We start from the raw sequence: 27,915 nt of genomic DNA on the forward strand, positions 1-27,915 counted from the left end.
AGTCGGTGCATAGTAAATTTAATAGTCGAGATAAATGGAATCCATTAGAAGTTCGTGCGACGTACGGTAAAGGGGTCTTGTGTCTGTGAAGTCTTAGTAAACTTGTTACTTTATTGCTTTAGTCTTTTCGTACACAATAACTTGTGTATTTATAATTCTGCAGTTTATTTGTTGGTATACATTTTTAAATCGCTAAACATTCATGGTCTTTGTAAATATATCATTTGCACTAGTGTAGCCCTGTTAATAAAAAGAGGTATCTACTTATCCGATATGAATTAATTTCTTTGTTTATTCCACGTCATCACATCATTGAGGACGTAAAAAAAAATAACTAAGCAACAAAAGTTAGACTGCCAGCCAATTACTTATAAATAACAGAGTAATAAAGATCCTATGGACACTGTACACAGTACATATCTAATTAAAAGATACCTAATAGTTCTAGGGTTACATAAACATAATTAATTCTAGTCTATTAGCAGTTGTTGTGAAACAAGACGACTGCTAATGACATTGACCATTAACTTATTTAGTATTAATAAAACAATTTATTGGAGCACAATACTAAGATAAGAACACATTGACACGTGATGAAATACTAATTAATTATGTACTTACGATACGAATACAAATAAAGCACAACAATTAATTAAACAATGTTAATTTCTATACTGTATTAGGTGCTCTGTAATTAGGGCCACGAACAATACTTTAGTACCTGAGGCCTTGTTTAAAAGTCAATTATTGAGAATAAAGGTCAATTAAGTTTGACAAAACATGTATTACTAAATAGAGCTATGTATGTCACTAAGAACTGAGTAACTAAGTCATGAAATGTCTTAAGAAATCGTAGCAGAAAGGACTCTTTATTTTTTTTAAATAATATTTCCCATAAATTACTTCTTTAATAGAAAGGAAAAATAAACAAAATATATTTTCATCACCGTTTACCGGTTGGTGTGAAGTATTTTATTGCTTTACAATTAATGATTGATCGCTTTATTTCACAGAACTACAATTATTTGTACAATTAATTACTTTTGAAAAAAGTTTGAATGAATTTTGTAACTATTTTCCTCTGTAGGCATTTTTTGTAATAATTAAGTTTTTTTAAAATATAATTAGCGTCTTTATTTGAGATTGACATACAATAGTTGACGCGTAAGGCTACACTGTAGTAACTGTAACGAGGTCTAATGGACCATTAATAGTATTTACTAGATCATCACCAGGTACCGGCGGTCATTATAAAGTAGTAAGAGCGTAGTAAACAAAAGTCTAATTAATTATCCAGGAGTATGAATTGTTAGGTACAATTTCAAACCGATTTTGGAAAAAGCATGTTTCTCAAATCGAACATTTATTGATGCGTTTACTTTTCTTTACTGTTTGCTCGCGGATAACTTTGACCTTCCATTCGATTTTGATAATGGGAAATATTTGTCAATTGGTATATAAATAAATAAATAAATGCGGACAACATCACATACATTGTTCTGAACTCAAAGTAAGTTGCTAAAGCACTTGTGTTATGGAATTCAGATACAACGAAGGTACCACAAACACCCAGACCCGAGACAATGTAGAAAATGTTAATTTTTACATTGACCCGACCGGGGATCGAACCCGGGACCTCAGAGCTAGCGACACCTTGAAACCGGTGCGTACGCTACTCGACCACGGAGGTCGTCAATATGAAAATCATTTTGGCTCTATAATGATGAGTATTATTGTTGACTTCAGCCAATTCATTCATTCATTCACTAGCAACTACCTTGCATAGTTACAAAACTATATCATTTTTTTAACTTGACACAAGTCTATCATATTTTTTGAAATGGAACGTAAAACTCAATATTGCATTTCTAATATAGAATTTTTACAAAACAACAAGGCAACAGATCAACATTATTTTTATGTCCTGTCATTAGTATCGCTCGGGTGACATTTAATTTTGTCGCCAAATGTCGGGTGAAGCTGAAGTGTCAAAACTAATAATTCATTTCGTTGACCATAAATTATGAAACTCATGACTTGAGAGAACTTAATTAATATTTAAAGTTACTCGCTATAAAAGAACATTTTTATGCCTTTTGGGTTTTAAGCGCACTTAATTTAAGACGTTAATTAAAATTGACTTTAATGTTACATGTTGACGAATGTTATTACGAATTATTGAGCACAAAAAATAGTTCTTTTACAGTTTACTAATGATATTTTTTTTCTGGGTTCTAAGCCCAAATTTCAAAAATAAGATAAAATTACCAGAAGCTGAATATCAATATTGCACCATTCTCCAACTATAAAAGAGCTAAACAGAGTTAGATCAAGCAGTTGATTTAATAGACCGTAATAAAGTCAATTAAGATATCCATCGGTCCTTTTCTAAGAAGGAGATCGTTCGTGAACGTTCCTAGGGCAGTTAGTGTATTACTCACAATGCGGACAAGCCAATTGAGCACGAAGGCGGCGGTGGAGTAGTGCGTGCCGTAGTGGAAGGGCGGCGTGGACTCGTGCTCCCACGTGTTGTAGCGCTCCTCGAAGTAGGCGCGCCGGCTCGGGTTCAGCGCGCCGATGGGCTGCGGACACAACAGTTGTAAGTAGAGCACTTCTTAGAGGAGTTGTGCAAGAGAGATTTGGCTTTACGTCATGTAGAGAGCGTGTGTGTGTCGCTTTCACAAATACAGCAGATTTAGTTTAAGCACCAAATAATCAAATTAATAAGGTTTTTTAAAACTGTCCTATGCCAACTAAGGAATTTTGAAAACAACTGCACGATGAATTTTACAAAATTCATCCGGCTCTACGGCAACTGCCCTACAGTATCCATTTATCAGATATCTCTTTTCCCTGTTATATTAGACGAAGACCAGTCAAGTCATCGGTGTAGTTGGCACTAAAGAATATCTTTAAAAAAAATCTGATATTATATTCAATCCAGTTTAGATGTGTTACCTTTGAAAGATCTCTGTAGTTGGACGGCTGGCTCAGATCCAGCTCCTCGCTCTCGTAGTTCGTCAGGATCCACGGGAACACCGGGTACTGGTTCAAGTCATTGTACGTGCGTCCTGTCAACAATAAAAAACAATGATTCATCATCATCTCAGCCTATAGCTGTCCACTGCTGGACATAGGCCTCTCCATTCGTTCTTCAGCGCGACCGGTTCATTATTTATTTATTCATGCAATTAATCACACTTTACACAAATATTGAATTCAGATTAAAACCTAGATCATTATCACCAATTCCAATAAACAATTTAGCTAATTAGAGACATCGATACTGATGACCCCAAAGTGGGACAGGAAAGATAACAATTACCTTTAAAAAGTTATAAACTTTTAACTGACAAGTCAAGCGGGCCTTGAAGCTTCTTATCGAAAAAGCAGTTCGATCAAATTGACTGTGCAGGGTAACATGTGACGACACAGGTCATAACTTGTAAAAATGTCCGTAACTGTAACTTTCTACATTTTTTGTCACTAGGTCGAGTTTCCCCTTTAACAATGAGTTCAGTGTCCACACCATGGCGTCGACCTCACCACAGTTGCGCAACTGTTTGCCAATCATCCTTCGCTTCGGTGGCACCGCGACACTTCAATGATTAAGGTCGACCCTGTTCATACTCAGATTTGTTCAGTTGATGAAATTATTACAATTCAATTGTCTATGTTCATAGCTTCGTAACAGAAGCATTTAATTTACGTATCCGTTTTCACGTTCACGTAAATTGATTGTTAGAATTATATTTTACTATCGACATCATTATTCTACTCACAGTCGGCGCTATCAATTTCATTAGGAATAATATGAAAATGACTTCGTCTATATCCGGTGGTTGTTTGATATGATTAAGTTTATTCGGAAGACCGTTGTTTACGAAAATACTAGGAGCACAGAACGTGCGACAACATAAATTGTACCTATCAAAAACTGGATTAATACGTTTTAGAAAACGGCACGTTTAACTGAACAACGAGTGTTTGTCTAACTAGATTCTAGATCATCGTAAAGGTATTTTTATCACCGATTAACCTATTAGAATACAAAATATCCCTGTCTACTATAAACTAATTAGTAATTTACTTCGATATAAGGAAATAATCTGAAACAGTGCGTGATTGTTAAACGAAGGCAATCCGACTGATTTATTGTGAATATTAAGTAAACTGGAATCCACACAAAGATAATTATTATGGTATTTATATATATTTTAAGATACCGGAACAGAATAATGTTACTAGTATAAGTATATTATGCATGCTTTAAAGTAAATGAGGAGCATCATTTGTAAATACTTGAAAAATTAACATTCGTAATATTGTGTTTTTTATTTAAAATTAAGCGATTGGTAGGTATCCCACTGTTGTTCTTGTCTTTTAGCTGTCTGCTTGTCATTGGCTTTACAAGTAAAAAACATCACTGAACCAACACAACCGCAAACAATTAGACATGCAGTATTATAATAGATTAGTCACTTAAAATAAACTTGTTGTGTCGTATAGAAACTTTTGAAATGAATTTAAAAATTATATAACTTAGATAACAATAACGTTATAACGACAGAGCGGCTGGATACACATCGAGTGAAAGTACTTTTAAATAAAATTTACTAAATGGTGGCTTAAAGGAAAGTGAAGTCAAAGTCAGTGAATAAATAAAATACAATCATATTGTGATTAGAGGAGTTAGTGATAACGGTAAGTGTGAAGGGATAAATGAATGGGAAAATAGAAATTAAATGGGGTGATTGTGAAAAATATTTTAAATCTGCATAGTACCTAATCTATATCTATATCTATACTAATATATAAAGCTGAAGAGCTTGTTTGTTTGTTTGTTTGAACGCGCTAATCTCAGGAACTACTGGTCCAAATTAAAAAAAAATATTTTTGTGTTGAATAGACCATTCATTGAGGAAGGCTTTACGCTTTAAACCATCACGCTGCGACTAATAGGAGCTAAGATACAATGGAAAATGTGAAAAAAACCGGGCAGGTATACCTAAATCATATCTTATATCTTCTACCCACGGGTACGAAGTCGCGGGCAACAGCTAGTGAATAATAAACGTTATCAGGAAAAAAATAAAATATTTTTTTTTGACACTCAATGGTTTTACGTTTTTTATAAAGACAAAATCTACGACTACTCACTGACTATTATTCGTTATTTATGACAAGTCATTTGTGAGAACTTAATGGCGAAATATTAATTTAGTAGGTAACTTTAAAAACCACGTTGCTTTATATTTAGATACAGCACCTTCCTAATGCCGTTATTAATGAATGAGAAATTAATCAAAATAAAAAAACTAAATCTAGAAGGAAAGTCGCACGGAGGTCGAAAATAGGAAGCCAGAAACTTGAATAGAATATACGTATCTTATAAGAATCTTAAAACAGTTAAGTAAGAGGAATACTTGAATATATTTCGTAAAACATAAATTCGTCCGCGTCTAATCATTTTAAATTGAATTTTGTTTTACATTTTATGATACCCGCGGTATATGTTAGCATTTCTAATTTATGTTCACTTAAATTCGTTTCAGTTAGCGAGCATAAACGCTTCCATACCTCAAATTGGTAGACAAACAACGATACTCCTTGTGTTCATTTTAAATTGTTCATAGTTATTGTTGTATCAGTTATCCCGATAGTAGTGCATCGTGTTATCGTCGGCCTGTGACCCCAGCGTACAATTATCATTATATTCGTACCCATGTCCATTGCTATTGTTGTAGTCACGTGGTCTCACTTTCCCGTTTGCCAGACCAGCGGCCAGTCTGTCAAACGGCTGCCAACTTTCGTGACAATCGCATCTCTGAACAATGTAACAGTGTTTCTTGGGGGACTAAAGAGATTGTATTGAGACGTTGTGAAGTGAGAGTGTACCGCGGACTGTGGATTCATAATCGAATACTTTACGATGGCACAGTGACGTCGACGCCGCGGAGTATTGTCAACATGTTGCGGAATAAGGCTGTGGAGCTTCTCAAGAGGTTTGTATGACTCACTATATGCGATACAGTTATAGAATTATGTATGTGTTAGAGAAAATAAGATGTTAAGTGATGGAAAACTTGAGTGACGTCTTATATCGAATAGAGGTTTTGTTCAGTAACGGTAAAGATAAATAAGATTATGTATATTTTTTACTAAAAAGACCCCGAAAACATAAGGCTTGGTTAGAACATGGACAACTATTGATAACATACAGCCTAGATGAACAATGATTATTCTTTTTTATATTTTATTTCTTCTATCGATACTTGAGTATTTAAGCAAGTAAATTTTAACTTAGACATTTTCGTGGATAGAAATGAAAAGATTTATTTCCTTAAAAAATATTGGATAATGACTTCATGAGTCATTATCCAATAAATAAGTCATGTGTTAGTTATTGTTACAATAGTTACTACTTGACTACATTCTCAAAAATTATTCTATTGAAAATTAAATTAAATTGCTTACATGTTATTATGCCTTTAAATCTTATCATTTATCAATTAGCGCAAAATTGCAGGAGGCTAAACATTGCGACAAAATCCGCAGCCGCTGAGTAATTATTATAAACCGCCTGAGGTAACAAGCAAGACTAATTAGTTACCTAGGTGCATAACTTTAGCGTGAAATTGGGAGCCTTCATAGGAAATACCCAATATTTTACTTCTTTTAAATAAACAATAATGTTATTTTATGATAATCGTAGGGATAGTTTGTAGAATAGATGAATGACATAGATGAATTTATACATCTCGTTCATCACATCATTATGACGAGGAAAGAAGAAAGTCTTGGTTTCACTTGAAAAGTAATATTTTTTTCTAACCTAACCTAGCAAAAAAATGGCCAGAATTTGGGCGGCCAACAGTGGGACATTGTAGAGAAGTAAAAAACAGACTTCCTCAATAATAAATCCAATACCACAACAACATTGCTGAGAAAAATCTTCACCGTTCACTTTATGAAGTCCTAATAAACGGATGACATACATACAAAGCATTTTATATTTCTCAAGCCGAGCGTAACAAAAACAAGTTTTTATTTAGTACAAGTGATTGCATTGGTAAGACTGTGTAATGGGGTGTCCGAGATGATGCAAGCGCCGGAAGCTGCAGGATTACATCTCATGTCGTACGTAATGTTGATAGCATCCGTGTGATGACACTTGGTATCGAACTGAATGACCTAGTCAACACAATGATAGATGGCTAGTAGTAATAATTTGAACAGCTGAACTTATAAGATTGAGGTAGTTTCTACATTTCAATTAAATAAATAATCATCCCTCTATAAAGTGAGTGGGAAGAAATTTTCAGTCTGAAACACACTAATTTTATAAATGCGAAAGAATGTGAGTGTGTTTCCTACCTCTTGATGCCGAAACAAGTGGAACGATTACGATGAAATTTGGTAGGGAGCTAGCTGCTACCTCTGATTAACAGACAGGCTTATTATCCTACTTCGTTAAAGGAGGGAATAGTTTTTGCAGCTATAACCAACATCCAAGCGGGTGAAACCGCGAACAATAGCTAGTTACAAAATAATTTCAGACAGATACCGAGGTACCAGGGGAACATTTAAAATGTGACTACGGTCAGATTTAACAAGAAATTTTACAACAACATAAATAATGAAGCATAAATCCAGTTATTCTTCATAAGGTATTGTCTCGGTGTTAATATGTTATATTCCTCATATGTACTGTGAATTTGTTTCTTACATTTAGACTAATTTACACTGGCCGTCGATAACGTAGCTCTGTTTACAGTAATTATTACGAGCATTATATACGCTTGGATATGATAATAATATGTTCTACATAAAACAAGTTTCTTTAAAAAAAATGAACCTACAATTTTTACTATAATACAATACTAAACTTTTTACCTACAATATTTCTGCAAAACCTGGACCTAGTCGAACTCAAATGTTCTAAGCAATTTATTAATTCAAAAGTGAATTATTTTAGGGAAATTCGTAGGCATTGTAAAAGTCGTTTTTTATTCTAATTGTATATTTTCTTTTAATAAATAACGCCTCATATAAAGAAGAAAACTGTCATCAATCAATGTTTTTCACCAATTTAAGTAGCGGTTTTGTAGAACAATACATTCGTACAAAAAAAAAACTAATAAGTAATTTCGCGCACCAAACCGTAGGGATCGGCATATACTTATTTTTCACGACAACTATTACTATTTTATTAATGTATACCGAGACGCTACTGAGTCAACTAGGAACTCTTACCGGCAGACGACGCCGTGAATATTTTACGCAGTCTTTGTGAATATCAGCATGAGGAACAGGTAATTACTTATTATGGCATATCAATACGCTTGGTGACTACCAAGTACCACCAGGCGCCGCCGGCGACGACGACGATGCGTCCATGTTGCTATGATATCTTGGTACTATTTACAGTCTGTGTATGTTCCTCAATACCCACGAAGAATCTAGTTTAAATAAACCTACTTAGTAAATTACTTCATGGTAAAATAATTTCATTCGTAAGAGTCCTCTGGACTGAAATTGTAGGGTGTTTTTTAAGTATTATAAAAATCGGTCGTAACGCTTGTAACGATTGCTTGGTCTTTATTATTTTGATTACTTATTGTTATATTGTCAGCAAGAGACATCTGTGTCATATCTTGACTTGAACTATCTCCCTTTAATAGATAGCTGTATACACCTGGTAAATCGCGTATTTCTTAATAAACTAGTGAATTAAGCGTTACCATATCATTAACACGTAATGTAGATTTGGGGCAGTTATTTCTAGGTTATACAAATATTTATTCCATTAACAATCAAGGTAAGTCACGAAGTAACACTGGTTGGTTCTAGTAGTTTGTCATAAGCATTAATCTAATTGCAATCATAGTTTTTAAACGATGACTGCAATGATGACTCGAAAAATAATAATGTATTTGATTCTTAAAAATGAAATAAGCGAATTCTTTACAGAGGACTTATAAATGTGAATTTTGATAGAAAAATTTACATAGATAGTTAAGTTAGAGGTACTTTCGTAAGTACTCCGTATAGTTTCGTGGTTACGTAATCATGAACAACGAAATAAATTGAATGCTCGGAAGCAATTTGTATTGCTATCTAGAAAATGGAAAATAATGCCAAGATAACATTTTCGTTACCTATTCTATATACAGGGTGTATGAAATACTGTGTAAAGTCTTCATACTTATAAGTGAATAGTATTCGATATCGTCACGTAACAATATCGTGACGATCAGCTCGTAGTAATTGATGCGTTTGCGTTGCCATTGTCGGAATAAATGAGGAATTCCTGATCATCTGGCCGTGTCAAGCAAATTGGCTGGTCTTGCCAACATTAATTGTATGCTAATGACCATAACACTACTTGCGAATTTGTAATAACTATGTTCCCTGACTCATTGTATAACAGAAGTACATTATGTCACTCACGAATTATGATATTATGTAATTTTGCTTCTGTTATTATTTGTTTTATTTATATTTGAATGTGCAAGTGGGATTTCTTAGTTAGTAATAGACATATCTTTTATTCTAATGTTGTTAAATTGTTAATTAATAGTTTGACAATGACTTCCAAAATAGAAGTACCATTATTTAACTTAAACGTTAATATAATGCAGGTTTGAATAAAACTATAAATTTAGCTCTCCCTATCTTTCTCATCCACTTATGATCTCCCTATTCGCCAGATTATCATGGCTACCATCTTCAAAGTTTGCTGTGGACACGGATGTCATGATTATGAGAACATGAGGAAAATCATGGAACTCTTATCAAACTTTAGGAGTTTTCGCAAACTCAACATCGCATTTATACTCTCATAATGGCAATACTCTCTAAACTCCTACACCACATGATGGTCACATCTTATGATCGAGACCTGTTTACTACGACTACCCATTACCTACAAGTACGACTGCAGACCCCTGTGACTGCATGTGACCTATCAATTGGATTACGAGCCTCTTTGCGATGACACCTCATTTTCTAATAAACGCTTCACTCAAGTTATTGCGCAAGTATTGTTATTCGGACGGTCCATTTCAATCGCGATAAAGATTGGGTTGGTCGTTTTGAGTATAAGTTGTATGAATATGTGTGACAATTGTAGTATCCATATGATAGCAGGAAACCTACATTTCAGGACTTTGTCCCTATTTTTACACATTTTGAGAAAGCTATATTTTACCATATTTCAATCAACTTCTAAAATCTGCTTCAAGAAATTGGACAATAACCTAAAAGCTATTGCTTTTCGACCCACTTTGCCTACTGTAAATTCGAATCGCATAATTTGGTCATTGCCACCTTCTAAATTGTTCTACTGAACGCCTGAAAAGTTTGCATCACGGCGACACGCTTCTGACAGGTTGTTCCACTCAAATGGCGATCGCTTTGAGTTACGTGGGCGTATTGCGACAATATCTAGGCACAGTTATATCATATACTTTGTACTTTTAATTTAAGATACGCGCAATAGAAAAGTACGCAAAATGATACCGGTTTAGGTAATATTTGTGGCTGGGTTGTAAGTGAATGCTTGGGAAACTATGCCGATTAACGTAGTACCCATGTACACTTGCACATTTTGTGAAATTATGATTGTACGCACAATTATTTTCGCATTAAGCTAGGTTTTGAAACACGAATGCAAGTTTGTCATATTAATTTTATGATTCAATTTAGCCGCAATATATTTTTTCATGTTCGATAGACCCTGAAATATTGTTTCACGATTCTTTATGGGTTACAACAGAAACCATGATTACTTAGTGAAGATTAGTTTCCATCCGACGGATGTAGATAATTGATTAGGTTATTAAATACTTATCAGAAACTTTGTATGTTAATAATGGCTTAATTATTAGCAATTTTAGATTATTTTGATAAAGTTAGCCATTCCCCGCGGTTCAAGAACCTATACCTTCCTTGATCCATCACGACGCTCTCAATTTTGTGTGACAAACGAAAAGTTGGTTCCCAATTAATTTTAATTATTATTCAACAAAAATAAATATAAATTTGATTTCTAGAGCATTGATACTCTTCACCCATTTTCATAAAGAGTTTAAACCAACTTGTTGAATCTGCACAGACTACTTCATTAGCTGTCCTTGTCTTCCACAGATTACACAAAAGTTCAAACACACGATGGAAGGACAAACTTACGATCTGTGAGTAGATGGCATGCCAGCTCTGTTTCGCATGAATTGTGCTTGTCTTACTATATCGTCATAATTATTTGTATCTCTTTTTATTCACGGGATATCTTCATGGGAAGAAACTCATTCTCTTTTAATGAGTGCACGAGGACACAGGTACAACATGCAGACGCCTTGTTGAGAACTTTAATAGAAAATGTGATAGGGTTTTTCTGGTTCCCACGAATGCTGGCTATAAGCAGTGATCGAACCATTTAACATACAATTCCTCTCATCAACCTATCACGTCCTTACAAAAAACAATGAATAACGATCACTTTTAATTTCTTCAAGTCTACTTCCCATCTGCCTTCCAACCATCAAACAAAATCAAAACATTAGAATATAATACGGAAGCATTCTGATTAATGACAGTTCATTAACAACATTAGAACTAACACAATATTTGAACAACATTTCAAAAGAAGCCGCTTAAACTAGATTAGAATAATTTGCGAAAAACTCGTTTAAACAATGAGTTGATGATTCAAAGGATCAAGAGAGCTCTGTAATGCGTCGGTCACGTCTTGATGAGGACACTTTTTGTAACCAAAGAGGTTTAATGTCAAGGTCTCGCTCCAGTATTGTGAGTGATCCAAACACGAGATTAAGAACAATACGCGGCATTAATATGCGTATCTGTGCCAGTATGAGTGTGTGGCGGGCCGGTAACGACATCTAGTGAGCGTTGCTGGTATTAGTTTTGATATTAACTGTAATTTTGTCCTATTCTATCACTTTTGTAATAACAAAACAGTCGGTTCAGATTCGATACGTAAAGGACAAATATTGTGGTGAAGCATGGGAGAGGCCCAAGTCAAGCCGTGTCCAAGTGGACTTCGATAGGTTGAGTTGTTAACGATATCACAACTTTTGAAACAAATGAGAAGCATACACTTTTATCTTTACCATCCTCTTGACGCGTTTGAGAGAATTAAGCATATTTTATCTGACCTGTTATTCGGTCATGTTCTAAACTTGCCATGTCCATTAAACAGCATTATGTATTTACGTATAAATAAAGTTAACAATACAGCAACATATTGTGACTGACCTGCGATAGTGTTGAGGAACATGAGGTACTCGAAGTTGGAGATCTCGCGGCGCTGCCACTTCTGCGTCATGTTGGAGTTGCGCATGAGTTGCCGCGGAGACATCATCGACGCACGTCTGGAACAACATGTACATACATGTTAAACTACATATTACGGTTAAAATGTCGGGAAGAGTATATTCGTACAATATTTGGACATGGAAATTCAAAATATTGGAATCTGAATTTGCAAACCCACATTGAGCAAGCAGTCCTTCTCTATGGGTAAAAAAGGCTTTAACAACGAGACATTTAAAGGCGATTATTATTACTATATTGAAAATAAAATATGACGAAAAAGTTTTTATTTAATTAGGCCACTAACGCACTTTTAAAACCTTAAAGTAAGTCAATCATTAAATGAGATCGCTGACAAAAAACTGGTGGAATATAAAATATGTGTTCAAATGCTCTAAAAACATATCCGCCCTAAACATATCATCATAGTTTCTACTGTTTGAATACACGTGTAAGGGCGGGGTGATGATTATAGTAAACCCATCAAAGTGTACTTTGTCATGGTTAGCTGCGCACTGTGTTGTGAAACTGAAAAATATGTTAAATTATTTAAATTATATCCATCAACATACGAGTAATGGAGTCACCTACCCCTCGTTACTAAAAGAGTGATAATCGTAAAAAGTATATAACCATCTGTACCCAAAAATTAAAATTTTGATGCTTTATATTTATTCTATTGTTTTTGTTTTTAAGTACCTATTTTAAGAGTATTTAAATTAAACCAGTTTGTAAATATATTAGTTACAGTTTATAAAAAAAAAAACATGTAGTAAAACTAAATATATAAGTCAATTAATGGATACCTATAAAAAAGGAAAAAGAAATGTTGTTAATTCGTACTCAAAGCAAAGTTTGTCTCTGATAGCAGAAGACTTGGGTCCAACATTTGAACTCACTCATAAGTATTCAGACGAACATTGACAACGAAAGTCTTTAAGTCAGTCCTAGTCTTCACACTGTCAATTTTTTTTTGTTGACGAACATTTTTGTCATTTTCCATACGAGCCCTGGAGCTGCAGTTACATAGGTTAAATCGTTAGTACTTTATATCCATATTAGTCCTGGCAGGATAACTTAAATTGATTAATTAATGCTTAATGATTTGAAACAGGTTGAAGAGATTAAGATGTCAAGCCATCTTCTTTTTGTCTGTCAAGGATAAGTATTAATTACACGGTCGTCCAATCATTTTGTCCTAAATGTCATTTTTGATAGAGTAATTTAGTTCAGAGTGATGTAGAATTAATCTTCTTTAATCGGATCTTATTGATTTATTAACCGCAATTCTAAGACTGAGTAATCTTCTTCTTCTTCTAATATATAAAATTCCCGTGTCACGATGTTAGTTAACGTACTCCTCCGGCTTAACCGATTTTTATGAAATTTTGTATGCATATTCGGTAGGTCTGAGAATAGAACAACATTATTTATATTATATATTATTTTTCATACCCCCAAGTGATAAGAGTTGCTCACAAAAAAATAATAATTTTGGACGAAATCATTTGTTTGTATTCTTTTATAATGTGGCATTAAAAATACATACAACTAGAAAAAAAAATCGGCAAAACTACGTTTGCTGGGTCAGCTAGTATTCATCTAAAATTCTATCACCTCACTTAATTATTGTATGTTAGTAATTAGTTTCGATTCATTTAGCAATTGTTAGGTTTTATTTAAAACAAGCACAAAGTATCTATTTATATTTAAAACGGTCAATACACAAAAGGATACAGCGGTCGGTTATTTTAAAAACAAAATATATATAAAAAAAATACTAGGTACAGCATATTTGGTCAAGTTTAGAGTTTTATTTTTGGAATAACCTAAATTGTAAAGCGAGCTCTACTGAACAGGTTATTAAGATCAAAACAAATAAAATACATAATCATGTTTGCGATCTTAATTAGTTACCGATGATGCTCTGTTTTTTATTCTAGCTTCCAGAAAGGAGTGGATTAAAAACACGTTACGTTGCATCATATTATGCAAGACTTACTTTGTCAGGTTTTTCACAGTGAAGTTGTCTGATAGGTATACATAATGAGATGACTATCACAATAACTGCGTATTTCTTTTATTATATATGGACACCAATACTTAAATCTTGCATGTTTGTATCATACATGCCATGTACCTAAGAACAGCATTATGTTTGATAAACGTGTCATTCTATCAAATCTTGCTGAGGCTTGGTGTAGTTTGGTTGCATTGACGATGACGTGTGTAACAAAGAAACCATCCAATATACTAGCAATAAACTTCAAAATTGCGTCAGTGTAAATCATTCTGTCTTCTTGTCTTTAGACGGCAAATGACACTTAAAACGCGCTCTTTAGTTTTATGCTTTCCTCGCCACCAGAAACTGGAATGTAGAGACATTTTAAGACGTTAACATACATAATACCTACGTTATAAAGCAAATTACAAATCAGTAACAACGGCATCAAAGAATGAAACATAACGAAAAAAAGTGTACAATGTAGTGCAAAATGAATCTGAATGTATTCAATTACATTACATGCAACCAATTCAATTAAGACCATTTCGCACAACCATAGCAGTCACCTCGTTTTAAACAGGAAGCACTTACTATTGCTCTACTCCGACTTAACCGACTTTCATTAACGACAAGAGCATGTTTTCAATTGCAAATCGCGAATCGCAATTTTACTTTAGATCTTTCTAAAATCGGAATTGGAATCGGAACTTAATATCACACGCAAATGACGTGTAAAAGTCATTTTACGAAACTACAACTAGGAAGTCAGATAATTTTCTTATTTTTCGATATTTTTATTATATTTTGTAGAACATAATGTAATATTATTATTAAAGTCAAGTAACTAATAAATGTCGTAACAACAGTTGTAAAATTAAGTATCGGCAAATAAGATCTGGACGCAGTCGACCCAGTGCTCTTGACCTTGTAAACTTCCAAAATATAAAAACAACATTATTACAAGGAAGTACAGTTTATTGTGAACATATTATTATAGTTAGTGGCAGTAAAAGTTACGGGTCGCGTGAATACCTCGAGATATCGATAGTCAGTTGTTTCCGTATGAGATTTCGCGAGTCAGCGTGGCTGGCGCCCCAATCATATGAAAATGTCTGTCTGTTGTGTTTGTCTCACTCAATAAAAAACAGTTTTTAATGAATGGCTTGTTCAGATAAATATGTTAGAGACTATTTAAAGCAATTGTTATCACGGTTTTTAGTAATGGCATAAATTAGGTTTATTTTTTAAATTAGTAGCTTGGTTATTCAAGTTTTCATAGAATAGAACAACGGGAAATGTGCATAGGGAGAAAACTTTAAAATACGGACTATTTATATTCTGAAGAACTTTCGAAGTTACGAACTTTGAATTGGATTATCTCAGCAAATAAAACTTTTTTTTTAAGTTAGAATTTTATTGCATTATTTTTGCATGTTAAAACAATGATGTAAGTGTTATTGCATTAAGAAAGGCAGTGGTGTGTGACAGTGTCATGTCGGTGGCGGCGGGCGGCGGCGCGTGCGCAGCTTGTATCCACGATCGGTGTCAGGGTCGCCGCGCGGTTGTCGACCCGCGCCGCTCTGTCTGCGCCATACATGCGCACACGCAACTCGCGCAGTTCAGCACTTCTCTACTGAGTACTGACAATCTTAAGGATTATGCCCTTAATGTTTTATTTTACGATATAGTACATAAGGAGTTATAATTTATGTTTTTCTTTGCTAGAATAGCTAGAAGTATAAATAGCTTTTTGATGACTTCTATAACCATAATTGATAGATGCAAATCGAATGTGCGCTTACTTCAGTTAACATTTATTTAACTCTTGATATACACACAATTACCAGAGACAACAGATCTTTAAAGGCCAACAACAAAAGCATGTTTTCTGCTATAAATACTTTACAAAAATATAAATTATAAAGCATGTCCTGTCCGTGTGTGGGTGAATAAGTGATCTCTACACACCGGAAGCGGGGAAAGGTCACCGCACCTTATGTCGCAAATAAACAAACAATTATCGACTAGGAACTGTTTATTACACCGATATTATATGCATTATTCAATAAATGATTTTTGCAAAAAAGTAGTTTGTTATGTCAAATATGCAGTCTACGAGATAAGGCAAGAAGATCAAAAATAAAGGTGATCATTACACCATCCGCAAAAAATTAATGCTTATGAATTTTGAACTCAATTCTCTTTAATTCAGAACGAATGTAGAAAGATGAAATAAGACCTTAAGGCATTGGACGTGCACTGAATGACAAGGTTTTGACAGATCTTGACTTGACTGATCAAGCCTTGACTACTTCACTATCATGGGACTTTTCACCAAATCTTAAAATTGTTGCAGTTGTATACCTAAACGAGATGGCAAGTTACATGGCTCATGGCCTTAGAGTGACGTTTCTCTTCCGCTGCAGGTGCCTGCACGCCGAACTATCTTCTAGAGTAGATCTATGTAGTTAGATCGAGTGCAGGCTTTCACCGCAATACCTTCTACTGACTACCTCCAAGTACACAGTTAGTAAATGTAATTCATTTCACTACATACATGCGCAATAAAGTGATTTGTTAAAACAAGCTCGTTGCGTCGCTGAAACCCTATAATTTTATCAAAGCGTGAGTGAAGATAACTAGAATTTCAATTGTTTTTATTTATATTTTTGACGCCTATTAATTACCAATTGTGCATAATTTATTTTCCAAAAAAGAATTTACAATCAACGAGCATCTATTTAAGATATTCCTCGTGGCGAGGTAAACGTGCCTTGTGCCCACGCGCACCAAACAAAACAGCTGTTATTCAAGTCAAATATCGTGTCGGATTCGGAAGGCCGCAATAATTTAGCGACGAAACCTCTATGGATCCCAATTTATTGGTATTTTGCAAATTTTGATAATATCATCATTGTTTTCTTACAAAAATGGCGCTCTGATGGCGAGTGAGCTTATCAATGTAAAAGTTTACAATTGGAGTTCATATTAATCTTTATAAGGTATCCTAATGTTTATTACTTTTTTTGTAAGTGTGAATTATTGTAAACTTGAGTACCAAGGTGTTTACTATAAAAGAAAAATGTTGCCTTGTTGAGATATGCAAAATATAGCCCATATGTTGACATTATTCTTTTCTACTTAAGGTACAAATTAATTAAGTGTTATGTACCTTATTTGTGTAATAACATCGGGAAATAGTATTTTGATACAGAGATATAATAATTTAAATTTTTATTGATTGATTCATACATTAAATACATGTGAAACCTGTCTTTTAACCTTTTGTATCTTATTAATTCGTATAATTGGGTTGAGTTTCTATTGTAATACTAAAACTATTTAAAAACATGTTGTTGTTACTTCGCGTTGTCCACGATCTATTTACCGACTTAAATGAAAATAGGTTATCAGTTTCACCTGTATGTTTGTGATATTGTTGAAATAGTTGTTGACTATGTAAATCTACATAGGCATCAACGTGTGCTTAAATTCGTAATGGACTTTGTACCAAAAGTCGTATCGACATTTCTTTTTTTGGCGCTCATTCTAAATTAGCTTTTCATCAAAACCGGATGAGTAGTTAAAGATAAATAACAACATTTAGGGATAAACTTCGTTAGAAGTTCTTTGATTTATCAATGTAAATATTGGCCGACCGAATAATCTTTGTCGAAAATCACTCGATTTTGGTTAAATCGATTAAACAATACGGAAAGGGTGATGTGGTGGGTTCTAACAGCTTTATAAATAACACAGATAATAAAGCTCTTATATGTCAAGTAGGAAATAATAACACTTCCTATCGAAAACCGATCATTTATCTTAGGAGCGGAAGCTGGCGACTCGGCGTTAGATCAGGCGCGCAATGACGACACCACTCATGTTTAACAATCATAAATAGCTCTTGTTATGATGGACTTTTAAGTATAAAAATGACTATTAATAAGGTCGTAATTCTGATTTTTTATGCAAGCATTGTGTCGACTAAAATCAACGTTTTGTTGAAAGTTTATTGGTCCTTTATATTTATATGTACTGCGACAATAGTGTCAGTAATTTGTGAATGATGTGCAAGACAATTATTACAGTTATGTTAACGCAGCTACGATATTTAAAGACAAGACGATTAATTATACAGAAACATGGTCATAACTTAAGTCTGTCAACGTTTAAAACCAGTAATATCTAATAGGGTTTTACAGACAACCTACGCTATTTGTATTTGCCATAAACTTGCACGCGAGACACGCGATTTAATATGTATACTTTTATAATTTTAATGTATACTTAAAATACACCTTTTATTTTAAAATATATAGAATTTTATCTTCCTTATAAACTAATACCTGCATATGATATAAAAACATATTGTATTACAACAATTTTGTAATTATTTCCGCTTAATCGCCATTGTGCGCTTAGCCTAGTTCTAGGTAGAGACACACGCTAGAGACATGTCACACATGTCCGCACTACAGTGACATTGACGGCTGTACAGACAGACATAGCCCATACACTATTATTATCCCAGATTACCATATTAATAAGAAATAGCTGTTAGTGGTATAATTACACTACGGACGATCGATGATCGGGTCAAATAAATATTGTATTGGTTTTCCAAAACATTAAAAAAAATCTTAAGTTAATTGATAACATAGAACTTTTTCATGTAGGTTTTGAAGTTCTTCTTCACTGATGATATATGACATTTACTAAGCTAGAGCTATTTATTTATTGGTTTTATGAGGATTTCAACAGTGAATCGAAAAGAATTATGCAGGAACTTTTACCGAATAAATCACAAACACTAGAAAACAAAGCAAGTAGTAGTAATTCGGAAAACCTCAAGAACCTTAACAATGGAAAACTTAACATTTCACACGAATATAAACATAATAGTAAAATAATTACATATAAGCAAACAATTACTTTGGTTAATATCCGTTCCCACGGCTAATTGGACACGGCTCTGCTAATTGTACGGTGCAACCGTACATTGCGATTATTGCACTCTCATCAGAATTGTAATGTATTAATTTCCAGTCAATTTTATGTTATAATTCAGTTCACTTTCGGATCGCGTCATAGCAACACCTATCATTTATCATCCATTAGTTAAGAAGTGGACTCAATATACGTATCAAGTGAATAATCTATAGTTTCATTCAATATCAGTCATTATCTATCAATCATTATCTATCAATCAGTAAAAGACGTACGGAATACACTGTACATCTTTTTGGTCCTTCGAGCCGGATCTGCAATCAGTGACTATTTGGTGAAAATCAGTGACTATCAATAACATTATCAGTGACTATCAGTGACTATATTTGACTCTAAACTGTGCAGTGCTACTAGCAAGAAAGGAGCACTAACCAGGGAGTTGCAGTATATACAAGTAAGATCGTTTTAATTTATCGCTAAGTAAAAAAAAAAAAAAACTTACTTCATCATGGAAGATATTCACGCAAACCAGGCTGAAATTTTCGAGGCTATGACCAAGCTATCCGCCAACATCAAGAAGGATAGCTTTAGTCGTAAGGTTGGCGATTATTTTAAACGGCGTTTAGAAACTTTAGAATCTTATTGGGCTGAATTTCAATATAATCATGATCGTCTTTGTACGGAGGAAAGCAGGTCTCACCCGTATTTTTTGAACAACGAATATGAGCGGGCAGCAGAGTTGTACAGGTCTGTTAAAGCGTTAATCAATCAGCAGCAAGGATTGACAAAAGCAGGGCAATCTGTTGTCTCGGATCAGGAGGAGAAGCTTCAACAGCGAGAAGGTCAACCATCAGGTACGTCTTTAACAAGTATGCGAGATGAACAAGCATCAAGACGTTCGTCTCCAGAACGGTCATCAAGAGGATCATCTAGCAAGACGGATGATATGCTCAAAAAGCAATCTAGCAACATCAAAGCATTTCAGCGAACCGTAGCAAGTTTTAATTTGGACGAAATTTCCGAGAAATGGGAAATGGAAGATGCTCTGAAGACTCTACAATCAAGATGGTCTGTAATTGATACTTTGCACTGGGAATTGGACGGAGAATTGGAAGAAATGGATGAACAGTATGAACAAGCATACGCTAAGCAAGAAAAAATATATAACGACTTAAAAAAGGCCATAAATAGCAAGTTATGGTCTGTTGCCCATAAAGTACGTTCAACCCCAAAATTGGACATACCTATTTTTAACGGATCTTATCAGCAATGGACGTCTTTTAAGGACTTATTTACAGAAACAATCCACAATAACTATTCTCTGTCAAACGCTCAGAAAATGCAGCACCTCAAGAGCAAGTTGAGAGGCGAACCTGAAAAACTAATTCAGCATCTACCTATATCGTCTGACAATTATAACGTTAGTTGGGATATTCTAAATCATCGTTATAATAATCTCAAATTAATTTGTAGTTCTCATTTAGACACGTTATTAAACATCACGGCTGTGCAACATGCTACTATCAATCATATCAAGCGTCTGCATGACACCACAGTCGAGAGTTTGAATGCTATCAAGAACTTGGGAGTGGACATTAGTTCCTGGGACCCTTTACTTGTACATATTTTGTCTCCAAAATTAGATTCTGAGACTTATGACGACTACGCTGCATCTATAAAGGATCCTAGGGCCTTACCTAAACTACAAGATTTTTTATCATTTTTAGAAGGTAAATTCACTGCCATGGAGTCATCACGCAGGAAGCAAGAAAATCATTCAAACAAATTAAATAACGCAGGAAACTTCAAGCAATCATCGTTTGGGACAAAACATTCAAGAAAAAATTTTAATTTGCAACAATCATTTACTGCACATGGTGAAGTTATTTCGCAACCGACAAACAACAAAAATGCCAATTCGAAGAAATATTATATGTGCCCTATTTGCAAGACAAATGAACACGGCATTTATTATTGTCAACAATTTCTAGAAATGTCACCACAAATTAGACGCAAAACTTTGTCGAAATTAGATTTATGCCAAAACTGCCTTTATTGTCATTATGGTAATGCTTGCATTTCAAGTAAACGATGTCGTGAATGTAATGGAAATCACAACACATTAATACATGCAGCATTTACGCAATCAAGCCACACTTCCGTTGCAAGCACAGCAAAAGCGACCGAAAACACGACACACGCTACGAAAACCGAAACGCCGCAGCTAGCGCGTGGAAACTCGCACGTGTCATTGCAACAAAATATGCCAGACGTAGTTTTACCTACTGCAATGATCAAGGTCCAAACAGAGGATGGATCGTTCCAGATCTTGCGAGCACTTTTAGACCAAGGCTCACAAACGTCCCTCATAAGTGAAAACGCAGCTCAGCTTCTGGGCATACCACGGAAGAAATGCCCGGGTGTTATCTGGGGAGTAGGTGAAAAGGAAACCAACTGCAAGGGAGTCATGAGTATCAAGTGTGCGTCAATTAACAACAACTTTGAGTTTGAAGTCGATGTCTACATCATGAATAAATTAGTCAAGAACTTGCCGAATCGTACATTCCAAAGACCAACATGGTCGTACTTGGATAATATTACATTAGCAGATCCCGATTTTAACATCAGTCGTTCAGTTGACTTACTTCTTGGTAGCAGAGTATACTCAAAATTATTATTGGAAGGAGTTTGTAGAGAGACTGAGGATTCTGCATCAGCACAAAACACACGATTAGGCTGGATATTAAGCGGAGATATCATACAGTCGTTTCAATGTAACATCATTTTGCATAACCTAGACGAAATTCAACAATTCTGGGAAATAGAAGACATCACTGACCAAACTTCATTATCATCAGGAGATCAGCAGGCTATAGATTATTACCAGAAAACCACGATACGTCAAGAGGATGGTCGATATCAAGTAAGATTGCCTCTAAAGCCTAATTTTACAGACATGTTAGGATCTTCTAAACCAAAAGCTATAGCGCAGTTCAAATCGTTAGAGCGGAAGTTTAAGCAACATCCCAACATTCAAGAAGAGTATCAGAAATTTATGACTGAATATCAAGAATTAGGTCATATGAAACTCGCGAGCAACAGTTTAAAACCTGATTGTTTCTTAACCCATCATAGCGTACTGCGTCCCGACTCAACCACTACCAAATTTAGGGTTGTGTTCAATGCGTCTGCTAAAACATCAACAGGCAACAGCCTAAATGACGTCATGGAGGCTGGACCAAATTTACAGCAAGATCTCCAGTCCTTGATTATCAAATGGAGACAGTACAAATTTGCTTACACAGCAGATATCGAAAAAATGTTTCGCCAAATTTGGGTACATGAAGACGATCAGCGTTATCAGAAGATTGTTTGGCGAAACTCATTATCAGACCCAAATCATCATAACAACCCTATACAGGAGTATCAGTTAACTACTGTCACCTACGGCACCAAAGCTGCGCCTTTTCTGTCCTTGATGACATTAAAACAGCTAGCACAAGATGAAAGAGTCAACTATACAAACAGCTTAGCAACAGATGTCCTTGAGAACTCGTTTTATGTCGACGATCTTTTACATGGATCCCACTCACCTGAATCAGCAAAATTACTAACAAGAGACTTAATTAATCTTCTAAAATCGGGAGGTTTTAATCTCAGAAAATGGAAATCAAATGTCCCTGAGTTATTAAAACACATACAAACCGATAACAACACTCAAGATACTTTTAATTTTAAGCAATTAGAACAAACGAAGACACTAGGCCTCATCTGGGATCCCAAGGAAGATACTTTCCGGTTCGAATTAAAAATCGAGCTAACAAAAACTCCGGTGACAAAACGATCTTTATTATCAGATATCTCGAAATTATTTGACCCCTTGGGATGGCTATCACCTCTGTCCACAAGGCTAAAAATAATTTTTCAAAACGTATGGTTACGTAATATCAAGTGGGATGATCCCTTGCCCGAAGATATTCGGACCGAGTGGGTAAGCGTCAAAAACAACATTCATCGTGTAAATCAATTACAAGTGCCGCGCTGGATAGGCACAAGGGAACGCGACAGTATAGAATTACACGGGTTTTGCGATGCGTCACAGAAGGCGTACGCCTGCGTGATATACTGTCGAATCAAAGGGAATGAGCAGTCAACACCAGTACTACTAGTTGGAAAAACAAGACTTGTACCGACCAGCAAATCAGTTTCATTACCAAGATTGGAGTTATCAGGAGCTCTTTTACTTTCAAAACTGATGTTAAAAGTTCAGCAGTGTCTTTCAAATTACGACCTGAACATTTACGGCTGGGTTGACTCTATGGTTGTGTTAGGGTGGCTAAATGGTGACCCAACAAGGTGGAAATCATTTGTGGCCAATCGTGTACGCCAGATAACTACAATCATGCCTGTCGATTGCTGGCGCTACGTTAAATCATCAGAAAACCCAGCTGATTGTGCCAGTAGAGGCTTGAATGCGGGTCAACTTGAGGCTCACTCTCTGTGGTGGAAGGGTCCTTCATGGCTGTCTACTTATGATGCAGAGAAGGAATCGAAATTATTAACCTTCACAACAGATGAAGAAATCAAAAATAATAACAAATTACAAGTAAATGTAACTCAGCAAAATAACGACTGCAGCGTAATAAGTTACCTGGTATCAAAGTACAGTTCATTCACACGACTTATAAACGTTTATGCAATGATTTTACGATATTTTAAACGATTACGACTAAAGCAAAAGGCACAGAGCAGACATCTGACACTACAAGAAATAAGACACGCAAAATCAAAGCTAATTAAATACGTACAAGAAACAGACTTTTTAGAGGAAATACATAACTTACAGCAAGGCAAACCTATATCAAGCAAGAGTAAATTATTGAACCTAAATCCGTTTCTTGATCAAGACGGCATTCTTCGAGTCGGCGGAAGGCTCAAACACGCCAACATCGATCCTCAAATGAAACATCCAATTATTCTATCAAAAAATAGTCGTTTAACGGAACTTATCATCGACCAATCTCACATTCTTACGTATCATGGTGGACCTCAGCTAACATCAGCATTTATACGCCAAAAATATTGGATTGTCGGCGGAATCAGGGCCGTCAAATTCCAGTTGCGACGTTGCGTTAAATGCCGTCGTCATAACCCTAGCAATCAGCATCAAATTATGGGAGACTTACCACCAGAAAGGACGAACCCATCACGCCCCTTTCAAAATGTTGGTGTCGACTATACTGGTCATGTCTTTATCAAGGCCAACAAGGGTCGTGGGATAAAGACAACCAAGGGTTATGTTGCCGTATTTATCTGCATGGCAACTAAAGCAGTTCACTTGGAGTTAGTTTCGGATTTGACGGCATCGTCATTCATAGCGGCTCTTCGCAGAATGATAGCCCGGAGAGGACTCCCAAGCAATATATATAGTGATCAGGGAACTAACTTCATTGGAGCAAACAAGGTTTTACAGGAAGAGTATAAAGAAATTCTAAGCACATTCGATCAAGAGTTCCAGACAGAGATATTAACAATGGGAATTGAATGGCACTTTAACGCACCTTCATGGCCTTCTGCAGGCGGGCTATGGGAGGCAGCCGTTAAAAGCCTTAAATATCACTTAAAAAGAGTAGTTGGTGAACAAAAACTGACGTTTGAAGAATTTAGCACACTACTCTATCAGTTGGAGGCTTGTATGAATTCGAGACCATTATGTCCGTTAACCGAAGATTCAGCTGATCTGAACTATCTTACACCTGCTCATTTTCTATCAAGTGGACCGAATTTAACACTTTATGAAACGGAAACAGATTTACGAACGAGATGGAACCTATCACAAAGAATCTATCAAGATATATGGAAGCGCTGGCGTGGTGAATACCTGACGCAGTTAAACACTAGGAGTAAATGGAGACGCCCTCAAGAGAACATCAAAGTTGGTGACTTGGTGTTAATACATGACGCCAATCTACCACCAGGAAAGTGGGCAATGGGAAGGGTGACACAAGTGCACCCCGGCAGTGATGGATATGTCAGAGTAGTCACACTCAAAACAAAAAACGGATTTATGCAACGACCCATCGTCAAGCTTACCCCATTGCTAGAGTGCTCAAACGAAGAGGACAAACAAGTGTCTCCTTCAGACCAACAGGATACCACAACATCACCACAACTCAACCAAACCCGGAGGGGTAAAAGACTTAGTTACAGTTACACCACTCTAATGTCTTTACTACTGCTTGTATTATCTTTGGTATGCAACGTGCAAGGTGCATACAACATAACACAATTACAAGGCACTCAAGCAATTTATTTCGATAAAATTTCAGAGATGAATTTGATCCAAGATCAATGGAAAATAGTAGTCTATTACGATATGCAGCCGTATTGGCGCGGGTCAAATATATTCAACGTCTATATGAAACACCTTGAAAACCTGTGCACACAAACAGAAAGGAGATCCCATTGTGACGTTATCATGTTGCAGCTACGTCACAGATTCATGGAACTGGAGTACTACGACCGTATGTTGCTCAATCAGCACTTTGAAGCGCATACGCGCACGCGACGAGGTCTTATCAACGGGATCGGTTACGTTGCAAACAGTCTCTTCGGCGTGCTTGACGAACATTTTGCCGAACAATACCAAAGAGACATTACCTTAGTTAGGCAAAATCAGAAACATTTAGCGTCACTATGGCGAAATCAAACATCTATCATTGAAGCCGAAAACAATCTGCTTAAACGAGTGGAAAGTACGATGGAAAAACAACATAAAATATTTAATCAGCACTTGATAAATTTAGACCAAGCTGTCACCAAATTAAAAAATGAGGTGGAGAAAGTAGCAGTCACAGAAGATTTTATACTATCAACATTAATCGCGAACAACATCCTAAGCAGTTTAAAGAACATTCAAGATTCTTTGTTGGATACTATCACCAACGTTCAACATTTCAATGTTCATCTTATAACACCGGCTCAACTTCAAGATGAATTAAATATCATTTCTAATCAGCTGCCCAAAGAACTATCGTTACCTATCAATAGCATTGTAACAGATCTGTACAAAATATATCAAATTATGCAAGTAAGAGCTCGTATGACACGAGAGTATTTCATTTTTGAAATACAAATTCCTTTGGAAAACCGAGAGAGTTATGACATTTATCATATGATTCCGATTCAACATCAAGTAAAAGATGGTATGGTTAACGTAGTTCTAATATCAGAGTATATAGCTATCAACATCAGAAAGGATACATACTTACCTATTTCCGGATATGAGCTCCAAAAATGCATTCGATTAAATGCCAATACAAACCTTTGTCAGCTGCAGAAACCAATTTATCAACGAGATTCAGACCAAAATTTTTGCATCAGAAATCAAGAAGGAAATACCTGTACAACTGTCACTACGACATGCAAAACAACATGGACAGAGCTTAACGTAATAAACACATTCATAATCACATGTTGCGGCCATTGCACTCTAAGGATCATATGTGGGGATCAAGTTACTACTGAACAGGTGACCGGAGTAAATATAATCGCGCTAGGAAACAACTGTGTCATCAAGGGTGAGACCTTTATAATTACGTCACATAAACAACAAACGATCGACATGAAAGTTAAGCCCGATGTTATTGCCGTAGAAATCGCTCCCGTCAATAACATAATCAATTTATCACTACCCATCAACGAGTACAAGCAAGAAAGTTACCAAACCTCTTTACAAAATATCTCCAAACAAATAGAGCTGATGAAAGCAGCCTCAGAACAAGTGAATGTCGACGAGGGTGTATCATATCATGATGTCCACCATTACGTGGCTATTTACTTCGTGGGGGCGGCAGGGCTAGCCTTCGCTGCGTTTGCGTACGTACGCTCGCGCCGGCGCCGCACCGTCCAGCTAGCGCTCACACCCGCGCAACCTAGTGTACACTACCGTGCCAGTGCCAGTGATCTGAGTGCGCGTGGTATGCCAAATCAAAGTGATCAGTGCGCGAGTGAAGTTTTTCGTAGTGATCAGTGCGCGAGTGTAACAAACATTTCAAGTGCATGTGTAACTGACAAAGCTACTTCGCCTATTATTAGAAAATGTAGTTTTAAAACATCATCTAACAACTTAGCCATTTAAGTATCATTGCTTTATCACCTTGTATCATCAGATCATATTAACACCACCATCTCTCAGCATCAGTCCTCTCGCGCCCGGGAGTATGTACGGTGCAACCGTACATTGCGATTATTGCACTCTCATCAGAATTGTAATGTATTAATTTCCAGTCAATTTTATGTTATAATTCAGTTCACTTTCGGATCGCGTCATAGCAACACCTATCATTTATCATCCATTAGTTAAGAAGTGGACTCAATATACGTATCAAGTGAATAATCTATAGTTTCATTCAATATCAGTCATTATCTATCAATCATTATCTATCAATCAGTAAAAGACGTACGGAATACACTGTACACTAATTGTTATCGACTTTTCATAATTGTAATGTTTATAATCATTTGTTTGTTTTCTTTGGTTTAATTGTTACAAATTATTTTGTTTTAAATAGCATCATTACATTACAATTTCTTTGCTAGTTGTTTTAGGAAAATGTATTGAA

The 27,915-nt window shown here is 35.5% G+C and overlaps 2 protein-coding genes across 9 annotated transcripts in view; one reads left to right on the forward strand and one right to left on the reverse strand.

The window, feature by feature from the left end:
* LOC113502961 (neurobeachin) overlaps positions 1-27,915 on the reverse strand; it is a 363,451-nt gene that overhangs the window by 6,744 nt on the left and 328,792 nt on the right. For all 7 annotated transcript variants that reach the window (XM_026884732.1, XM_026884730.1, XM_026884728.1 and 4 more), the window contains exons 41-43: positions 12,280-12,395; positions 2,959-3,071; positions 2,442-2,582 (exon numbers count right to left, since the gene is read on the reverse strand). In XM_026884732.1, coding sequence (XP_026740533.1) covers positions 2,442-2,582; positions 2,959-3,071; positions 12,280-12,395 — 370 coding nt within the window. The remainder of the gene's footprint in view (positions 1-2,441; positions 2,583-2,958; positions 3,072-12,279; positions 12,396-27,915) is intronic.
* LOC113502962 (facilitated trehalose transporter Tret1-2 homolog) overlaps positions 5,773-27,915 on the forward strand; it is a 51,467-nt gene continuing 29,324 nt past the window's right edge. Inside the window, exons 1-3 of one of the 2 annotated variants that reach the window (XM_026884735.1) lie at positions 5,991-6,005; positions 11,152-11,198; positions 15,830-27,765. In XM_026884735.1, the coding sequence (XP_026740536.1) occupies positions 19,800-27,431 (7,632 nt within the window). In that variant the 5' untranslated portion in view covers positions 5,991-6,005; positions 11,152-11,198; positions 15,830-19,799 and the 3' untranslated portion in view covers positions 27,432-27,765. Of the gene's footprint in view, positions 6,006-11,151; positions 11,199-15,829; positions 27,766-27,915 lie in introns of those variants that run through there. The other variant, XM_026884736.1, reaches the window with a different exon arrangement.

Source organism: Trichoplusia ni, chromosome 18, assembly GCF_003590095.1.
Source record: "Trichoplusia ni isolate ovarian cell line Hi5 chromosome 18, tn1, whole genome shotgun sequence".
In the NCBI taxonomy this organism is placed as follows: domain Eukaryota; kingdom Metazoa; phylum Arthropoda; class Insecta; order Lepidoptera; family Noctuidae; genus Trichoplusia; species Trichoplusia ni.